The following is an 8,958-nucleotide window of genomic DNA, read 5'->3' as shown; positions in this document are numbered from 1 at the left end:
ATATTCAAAATGTGTAACTTATAAGTTATAATCTGCATAGATTTCCTTGATGAAATCATATCTTTGATAATGTATACAGTATACCTAATGACTGTTTCTATGTTTTGGCAGACTATTTATCCTATTGATATTAGAGAGGATAATAAAAAAAAAAAAAAAAAAAAAAAAAAAAAAAGGATATGGAATTATTTTTGCATTCCAACGTCATTTTATTTATTTCTCTCTTCTTTTTTTTCTTTTTATTTTATTTTTTTTTAATATTAGTGTTATCCCAATGCTTATAGGGATGCAAGTGAAAAATTAAAAATAAAAAAAAACAATAAAAAAAACGTTCAAATGGACCAAAATCGATGTCGATTAACCAAAAATTAACAAAACGATTGATAATTAGTTTTTTTAGTACAACACAAGTTCGAGGTGGGGATTGTACCTCTAACCTCTTGTAATAGATGACATGTCAATACTACTAAGTTAAGTTCGCTTTGGTAAAAATGTGAATTGATTATTAAGTGATGAATTGGTCAAGTTGTCTTAGAAAGGTAAAAATTTATTTACATATCATCCCTCCTTACCGAAAATCACATATAAACTTCTATTAGAAAAAATTATATTTTCAAAATTTATTACATTTAGTAGCAATCAACTAGTTTTGATAAATGTGGAAGTATGCTAAAATTAGCCTTGCATATTAACCTTAAACTTCCATATTCTAATTGAAAGAACTCTAAAATTAGATTACTTGTGAGCGGAAGCGGATCGTTTCAAACTCCATTATGAAATAACATAAACATTTACAATCATATAGAAACGATTATGCATTAAAGATAAACTACAGCATGCTTCTTAAATTAAATACAGGGGATCGAGAAGACAATACCTTTGAAGAACTCTTTTTTCACGTATTTTCGTCGATCAGTCATCAACGTGTCGAACAGCACGAACGCAACGAGCAACTGGAACTTCCTCGATCACCAGCGAGTAAAACTCGATCCTCGTTCTTCTAACAGAACTAGACACCACCACAAGATTACCTTGGTATTCTCGGTGTAAGAATCCAGGAGTTGTGGGCTCTGTATGATTTTGGATAGAGGGAAGGATGAAGTGAAGGAGGAAACGATCGAGTATCAAACAGCACTATCGTGTAGAAGAAGGAAGTCCATCGTATAGACTCGATGCTCGATCGTTTAAAAAAGATTACTATCGTATTGTAAACTCGATGTGATCGTTTTAGTCTCTCGATTAGTAATCTGATACTGCTTTTTCGTTGTCTTGAGAATTTTTTTAAATTAAATTTATTTTTATCTCACAGTTAGCCACAAAACCGTCTAAAACCACCCACTAAGGTAGTTATTGAAGAACAAGAAAATTAATTATCTCATAATTAATAGTTTATAAATAAATACAATAACTAACTTATCATATTATATTTATAACTTATAGTTTTTATATTGCATCATATGCAACATATAAATCATAGTTCTTTTTCTCTTTTTATGGCATTTAATATAAATCATATTTATATTAATTCCTCCAATCAAATAATAATGTATCAAATACATCAAAACAATTATATCATTTATAATCAAATTCCCTTTTGTTAATTTGAACAATTCAAACTAACCCAAAAATCAAACTAACCAAAAATTGATTCTCAACTTGAATCCATTGAGCTACTAAGGGGACCTTATGGACCTATAGTTTGAAGTTCCAACGGTATGTGAATAACTAACTAAACTCTTTAATCACGATATCCACCATCCGTTAACTGTCGGGCACTCCACTAAAGACTGACAGCTGCACTCACTACATATATATTTCTGTGTCCATTGGATATAACCAATCAACAGTACGATGACCCTTCATAAATCGCTCGTAAGTACAGTTAGGCCAATTTACCATTTTGCCCCTGTAGTTACATCTAACTTCTTAAGTACCACTGATTCCTCTAATGAACAATAGATCATAGTCTCACTATGACTAAACCCTCTTCGGACCAAGAGAAGGTGTGGCGCCACATTGTTTAAGCCCCATAATCAATTTATCTACTTACCCCTACATCAGGGAATGAGTGAATTCCATCTTGTGTAGCTAAGTTCTCAACTCCCCAATCAGACGAATCCCCAAAATGGTAGGTTTGTTAAGTCGGCGATCTGGCCACTCTCACCCATGCAAATCAAATGACTGCCCTCATAGACAGGAGTTCACAACTCACTTAGGATTAAAGTCATGTTGCCTATGGAAATGAAAGTCTCAATTATGAACAGCGTTATACTAAACATTTCGTGGTCTGGTCTTATACAAACTCTTTTGTATAGAGTATCCCGATTCGCATATCTAATACATGAATGATCAGAATCATATTATTTATAGCACTTTACAACATTTGTAACACCTACAAAATGGGTCACACTTGTAATGTCACAGGGATAAGGTATCCCTCCTTTATCTATATACTACAGATCATTTAGGCTATTACTTAAAGCACGATCTACTTGTATGTCTCTACATATATAATATATGCTTAAGTTACAACGATAACCATGGATCTTAGTTTATTAGTTTGTGGTCAATGCAATTAAAATATCTCATATTTCATAGACTAAAGTGAATAAAATATCATATATTATAAATCACAAAGTGTTCATACATGTGTTTACAAACTATAGGATCCTACAAAATTTAGGGTATCAATCCCAACACTAATGTCATTTAAAATATATATATTCTTAAATACTTTCAATGAACTATAATGCAATGTGTATACAATTGATAAGATTAAAGAATTTGAGAGGGTTGTGTCAAAGTTATTCAATAGTTAATTTGTAAACTAATCAAATTTAAAGTTGATATTACTAAAATCAGTGAGTTTACTTAGATTATTACATTACTTTCTATTAAAATCAGTGAACTAGCAAAAATCAAAATCGAGGAAAGAGATTGCAACATCAAAATCTAAGATCCCATTTGATGAAATCGAAAATTTAGAGTGAAAATTGATACAACATAACGTGTCGTGTTTACGGGTAAATTTTAAAATTTTCCCCAAAATGAAATAGAACGTGGAAGAAAGTTCAATGAGAAATAAGAATGCAAATTCTTCTGTTCTTCTAAGAGAGAATTTAGAATGAGGATTGCATTTGCATATGATGAGTTACATAGGTAAAAGAGATTCTAATTCTAATTTCAAGTTGAGAAAAAACCAGTATAGCCACATTTGGTCTTTAATTTTGAAAGGCAAGGAACCCCCTTCTAGTTTCCTCTATACCTTCCTATTGTTTATATCACAAGAACAAACACTGTACAAACTCCAGCTCATTTGTTTGTTAACTGGAACTGGATCATATCTTCCATGCGATATATTCAGTGGATTATCTACAAAATGGCAGGTCGGATGCGGATATCTTCACCTACGGTCGGTTCATCATCACCTTCAGCTACCATCCATGGCAGTCTAGCTCCCTGGATGTTGCAAATCATTCAAGCAAAAAGTGGGAAGACAATGAAAAAGGATTCATCATCCAACAGAACTTGAAACTATGGTACTCTTTCCATTTCATGAGGATTGATCATGGGATCAAGACAGTAAAGAAATGAATGATCAACTTCAGATTTTGTTTCATTTGGATTTAACAGAAAATGTTGTTTTTGACTGAATGACAGTACTATTCATTACCATACTGCTCGATACGTTATCAGATAGCAAGAGATGAGGTGAGTTAATTGTAATTTAGGGCGTATTATACTAAAAATGAAATGGCTAATTAATCACCTTCCCTTGCCGCAAAATCTTTGGAGGAGTGATGGTCATATCTACTACAGTGGATGGATCTGCCACTCTAACTCCACCATCCACCACAAAATCCAGACCCTATTTGAAGCAAACAACCCGATTTCAGGGGGGGAAATGGTATAACTAAAGATATTAGCATAGACAATCACTCAGCCTCTGTAAGTTTTATTCATACCTCCTCCCCGTAGATATCAGCTATGACAACTGGATCGAGCAACCACTCGTTTTCCTTCAGGTTTTTGACACTGAAAGAAGGGTAAACGTATAGTTTGAACAGACCATCACTTCTGAAATACTTATTTACCTTTCAATATCTTAAGAATTTGATAATTTGAAGCAATCTTAAATCAATTAATACAAACAGTCTCCTCCTTCCAGTGATCAAGCCAGAAATGGATGGGTAGAGTGAAGAGAATATTGTTAAAACAATGATCTTCAATTACACCAAATTAAAAACTCTGCCTCATAGGGGAATTGTCGCATGAAAAATAGATGATCAGTCAATAAAGTCTTTCAGTTCTCTAAGCAAATCAAGAGATGTGTTGAGGGCGAGAGAGAATTAGAAGACTATTAATTGTACTAACCTTGTGGATATCAATGGGGCATCCATCTTTTCCAGTATTGCTTGACAAATTGCATCATCAGGAATGCGCACACCAACATTCTTCCTTGATGCATATTTTGCAGTGGTCGTGCCATACCTTATACAGTGTTTGGGCAGCTCTTTGCTTGCAGTCAGGATGAAGGTATACTGTTACACAAAAACTCTCTCAAAAATCAATTCCTCTAGTTAAAAAGTTCAATTTACATTGAGAATTTCACAACGAACTATAATATATCAAGATATCCGTAGGACAACCGAAAAAAAATTTTCAAATCCACGTGATTATGGAAGCTACAGGCACTAGAGAGCTCATTCGGGACACCATGTAACCTGGAGGGAGAATATAGAGTTATCATCGCAAAGCAGGGTTAGCAGAACCACTCACTGGTCCAGGTAGGCAATGCTTAACCATGCGAAATATATTTGAATGGCCTTGGCCATCACCACGAGGAAACCCTGTAGTATATTTGTCAATGTCCCGGAAGGAGTGGCACAAAATGCTCAGAGGCTGCGTAGTTAATTACAAGTAAAAATTAAGAAGCATAATGGAAAAATGAAAAGGTAGGTTGTAGAAAGACACATGAATGATAATAAGTGGAATAAATCATCTTTGTTCAGTATCTTAATTATGTGCATTTGACATTGTAGTTCAACAGTTTGAAGGGCCATATGAGCATTATCGTAAAGCACAAAAAGAGATTGTAAAGAATAACTATACCTTTGAAGGCTCAATATTCTTGATCCTGCATTAAACAACACAAGAAACTTTAACAGCAGGGGAGAGAAGCTGAAGTAACTAACCAAATACATCTTCTAGCAGAACAAATTAACTTCAACCTTCGTATTCGTTCAATGGCTGAGGGGTTCTTCAAATCACAAACTATTCCATACCTTGAAAAATATAAGCATACACACCCGTTAAAAATAAAAGGAAGAGACTGTGAAATCAATACTCATGATCCGCCAAAAGCATAGTAATTAAAGTGCGAATGAGAATTTATTTTCCTGTTGCTTTCCTTGTCAATGTAAATTTAAACTCACAAAATTGAACCTTCTACATCTCCTGGAGAACTCTCATCCATCAAGCAGAAGATGTGATTCTTAATAATAATATTCCAAGAAGAGTATACTTCTGGAAAACCAAAAATTCATCGCAGAAGTTTGAGGCTTGTTCCCAACAGAGCTAATACAACCTAAATTCTGGGTGGCATGATACAGAAAATGAAAATATGATTCTTACTAACCATGAACAAATTTACTAGTTCTAGTGTCCAATTTCAACTTAAGAGTCAGCTAGATAACAATAAAGAAATCTCAAAAGGTGAGAGTCAAATGAAGTAAGAGAGGAATACACTGTATCCGTAGGAATAACCCCTACAGCACCCTCTTTAAGAAGATTAACAATAGGTTCTAGTTTCCAGCCGTCCTCTCCTGATTCAGCTTTGACATATAGCAAGCTCCCTTCCTGGTAAAGAACATATAAATTTTAAACATATCAATAACACAAGTCTAATAACTTCGTTAATTTCCAAATTCATTCCCTACCGAATTAACGCCAAACAAAAAATAGCAATAAAACATCCCAAACTGCAATATGATCACGGTGGAAGTAGACTAGTGTTCATATATCGCCTTCTCCCAACAAGAAACACACAAAGCACACGCGCAGAAGAAAAAAAGATTTATCTGTCAATAGTAGGCAAAATCACTAGTGTTTCCAACAGTCTATAATCCTTTATATACTCCCCGCAATCTCCTGCTCAATTCACTAATTATCAATCTAGACTGTAAAAAATGAACAAATAAGCGACGACAACGGCCGAAATGCTAAATTCACCTTACCCAATTCTACCTCCTCCACTAGATTTGTTATCCTGAGCTACAGCGATAACGGTTTCATGTAGAATAAGCAGGAACGAGGGCATAATCAAGCTGGAAAAAACAGGAGTACTTAGCAAGAAGAGGACCTTGGTGAATCGTGGAGCCGAGTATTTGAGGCGCTTAGGACTCCGCTTGACAACCCTGGCGAGGACCTGGAGCCGCCGTGAAGTTTCAGAACCGTGAAAACGAATGGCAGATGGAGACGGAGGGAACCGTATTGGCGCGTAAGATCGAACGGAAGAGAAAGAAGAAGCAGTAGAAGGATATACGTCGGATTTGACATTGACGATCATTTTGGAGATTGGGGAATCACTGTCACTGCATCGCCGGAATTTGGAACAGAGAGCAAAAGAATCAGAAGCTGCGATCGGAGACGAAGCACATCATAGATAGAACTTCCTACCTGGAATGCCACGTCACATTTCAATAAGATTTTCTTTTTTTATATTTTGAATTTTGGTCACATTCACTAAAACAAGAGCTCACACCATTGCAAGTAGGAATTGTGAACTTTACTCATTATTTGGTCCTCCCAATATTAATTTCATACTTTATCAATTCTTCGATGTATGTTTGGGACAATTATCCTAAGACTATAATAACCACGTCTTGCTATATAGTAAATACTATTTTGTATTTCCTTATTAGCTAGCCAATACAATTTAAAAACTCTCATTTGCTACCGTATTTACTATTTTCTACAATATTTATTATTTTACATTCATCATTTTTTTAAAATTCTTTGCTACAAAGTTTACTATTTTCTTCTCAAATTAAAATAGTTTACACCTCAAACACATATTATTATAACCAAAACTAAAATAATCTATACTCAAACTAGGGATGTTCATGGATTGGGTTGAAAGACTTTTCAAATCTAACTTAATTGTTCGAGTGGTAAATTTCTTCAACTCAAATAACTCTTATTAAAAAATGAACCTAACCCAACCCAACCATGAAATATTTGGGTTGGGTTTGTTCAAATTAATCTGGTCACTTATTTAAAATTTTGTCCTAAAAAGAAGCAAAATGTAAATAAGTAAAATCTAATTTAATTACTTTCATATATTGAATTAAGATTTAACAACTCAATTTCAATTTATATAGTGAAAATTTTCTTTTTAAAGTGCAAAGAAACTACTTGTTCGCACGAGGTTTCCGGAGAAACGTGTTTCGTGGAGTTGAACTTGAGTTGTGTTGATGTTGGAGTTGATTTGATGCAATGTGGTTCGATCTCTAATATTTGATCCTCTGATTCTCTCTCAGTTGAGTGAATATGGTTGACTTGGAGAAGGAAAGCACCGAACGTTCTTGAAGTAGAAGTCTTGAAAGCTTGGAGTAGAAGTCTTGGAAGAGTATTTGTGTCTTCAAAGGTCTTCTGTCTTATAGGAGTGCAGCTTCAGGAGTCTTGGAAGCTTGAAGTAGAAGTCTTGGAAGAGTATTTGTGTCTTCAAAGGTCTTCTGTCTTATAGGAGTGCAGCTTCAGGAGTCTTGGAAGCTTGAAGTAGAAGTCTTGAAAGAGTATTTGTGTCTTCAAAGGTCTTCTGCCTTATAGGAATGCAGCTTCAAGAATCTTGGAAGCTTGAAATAGAAGTCTTGAAAGAGTATTTGTGTCTTCAAAGATCTTTTGTCTTATAGAACTGCAGCTTCAGGAGTCTTGGAAGCTTAAGGTAGAAGTCTTGGAAGAGTATTTGTGTCTTCAAAGGTCTTCTACCTTATAGGAGTGCAGCTTCAGGAGTCTTGAAAGCTTGAAGTAGAAGTCTTGGAAGAGTATTTGTGTCTTCAAAGGTCTTCTGTCTTATAGAAGTGCAGCTTCAGTAGTCTTGGAAGCTTGAAGTAAAAGTCATGGAAGAGTATTTGTGTCTTCAAAGGTCTTCTGCCTTATAGGAGTGCAGCTTCAGGAGTCTTGGAAGCTTGAAGTAGAAGTCTTGGAAGAGTATTCGTGTCTTCAAAGGTCTTCTGCCTTATAGGAATGCAGCTTTAGTAGTCTTGGAAGCTTGAAATAGAAGTCTTGGAAGAGTATTTGTGTCTAAGCTTGAAGTAGAAGTCTTGGAAGAGTATTTGTGTCTTCAAAGGTCTTCTGCCTTATAGGAGTGCAGCTTCAGGAGTCTTGGAAGCTTGAAGTAGAAGTCTTGGAAGAGTATTTGTGTCTTCAAAAATCTTCTGCCTTATAGAAGTGCAACTTCAGGAGTCTTGGAAGCTTGAAGTAGAAGTCTTGGAAGAGTATTTGTGTCTTCAAAGGTCTTCTGCCTTATAGGAGTGCAGCTTCAGGAGTCTTGGGAGTCCGCTGCTTGTTAGTGAACTCTCTCTGGGTCTTCTGAGTGTAGAAAATATTGCTCCTCTACAAATGAAGAGAACTTCTCTATTTATAGAGTTCTTAGATGGGCTTCGTGGACTTGGTTGGTCCATGGGCCTGACCCTTGGCCCCAATTAGATGGTTTTAGGCCTAATCTGAAATTTGGGTCCAATTCAACTTTTTTTTGTAGTTTAGACTTTAAGCCCAAATAGTAATATCAAATTGGACCAATTTAATCTCATCTGATTCATCCACGTGACATCATCGAAACTTGTCTTTAATTCAATTCGGGACATGTGTCAACTTCTAATTGGACCCAAAGTCAATGATTTAGAAATTCGTCGTTAATTTAGCAAACAACGTGGTGACTTGTGATTGGTCTCCAAA

At 35.1% G+C, this 8,958-nt stretch overlaps 1 protein-coding gene across 2 annotated transcripts; it reads right to left on the bottom strand.

Moving 5' to 3' along the window:
* Positions 1 to 3,108: 3,108 nt before the first annotated feature.
* On the bottom strand, positions 3,109 to 6,721 carry LOC120070172 (DHBP synthase RibB-like alpha/beta domain-containing protein). Of its 2 annotated transcripts, XM_039022028.2 has the most exons (9): positions 6,362 to 6,721; positions 5,747 to 5,859; positions 5,232 to 5,285; positions 5,113 to 5,137; positions 4,780 to 4,902; positions 4,375 to 4,541; positions 3,966 to 4,035; positions 3,770 to 3,868; positions 3,109 to 3,459 (listed from the first exon to the last, which is right to left on the bottom strand). In XM_039022028.2, exons 1-9 carry the CDS (start codon positions 6,566 to 6,568, stop codon positions 3,373 to 3,375), a joined length of 945 nt encoding a protein of 314 aa, XP_038877956.1. In that variant the 5' UTR covers positions 6,569 to 6,721; the 3' UTR covers positions 3,109 to 3,372. The 2 variants fall into 2 exon arrangements, with proteins under 2 accessions (XP_038877956.1, XP_090166803.1); XM_090310677.1 differs by lacking the exon at positions 5,232 to 5,285 and having other exon boundaries at positions 6,362 to 6,694.
* Between the last annotated feature and the right edge of the window lie 2,237 nt (positions 6,722 to 8,958).

The sequence above is a fragment of the Benincasa hispida genome, chromosome 1, assembly GCF_027475165.1.
Source record: "Benincasa hispida cultivar pf3 chromosome 1, pf3_genome.v1.1, whole genome shotgun sequence".
In the NCBI taxonomy this organism is placed as follows: Eukaryota; Viridiplantae; Streptophyta; class Magnoliopsida; order Cucurbitales; family Cucurbitaceae; genus Benincasa; species Benincasa hispida.
This window is presented reverse-complemented; position numbering and strand designations above follow the sequence as displayed.

Bases quoted from the DNA above. Each gene is read 5' to 3' on its own strand.
- LOC120070172 (XM_039022028.2), bottom strand. From the start codon at position 6,568: ATGATCGTCAATGTCAAATCCGACGTATATCCTTCTACTGCTTCTTCT. The intron at 4,542-4,779 runs GTGAGTGGTTCT...TTTGTGTAACAG, and splicing joins AGCATTGCCTACCTGGACCA to TATACCTTCATCCTGACTGC. The intron at 3,460-3,769 runs GTGATTAATTAG...TGCAACATCCAG, and splicing joins AGATTTTGCGGCAAGGGAAG to GGAGCTAGACTGCCATGGAT.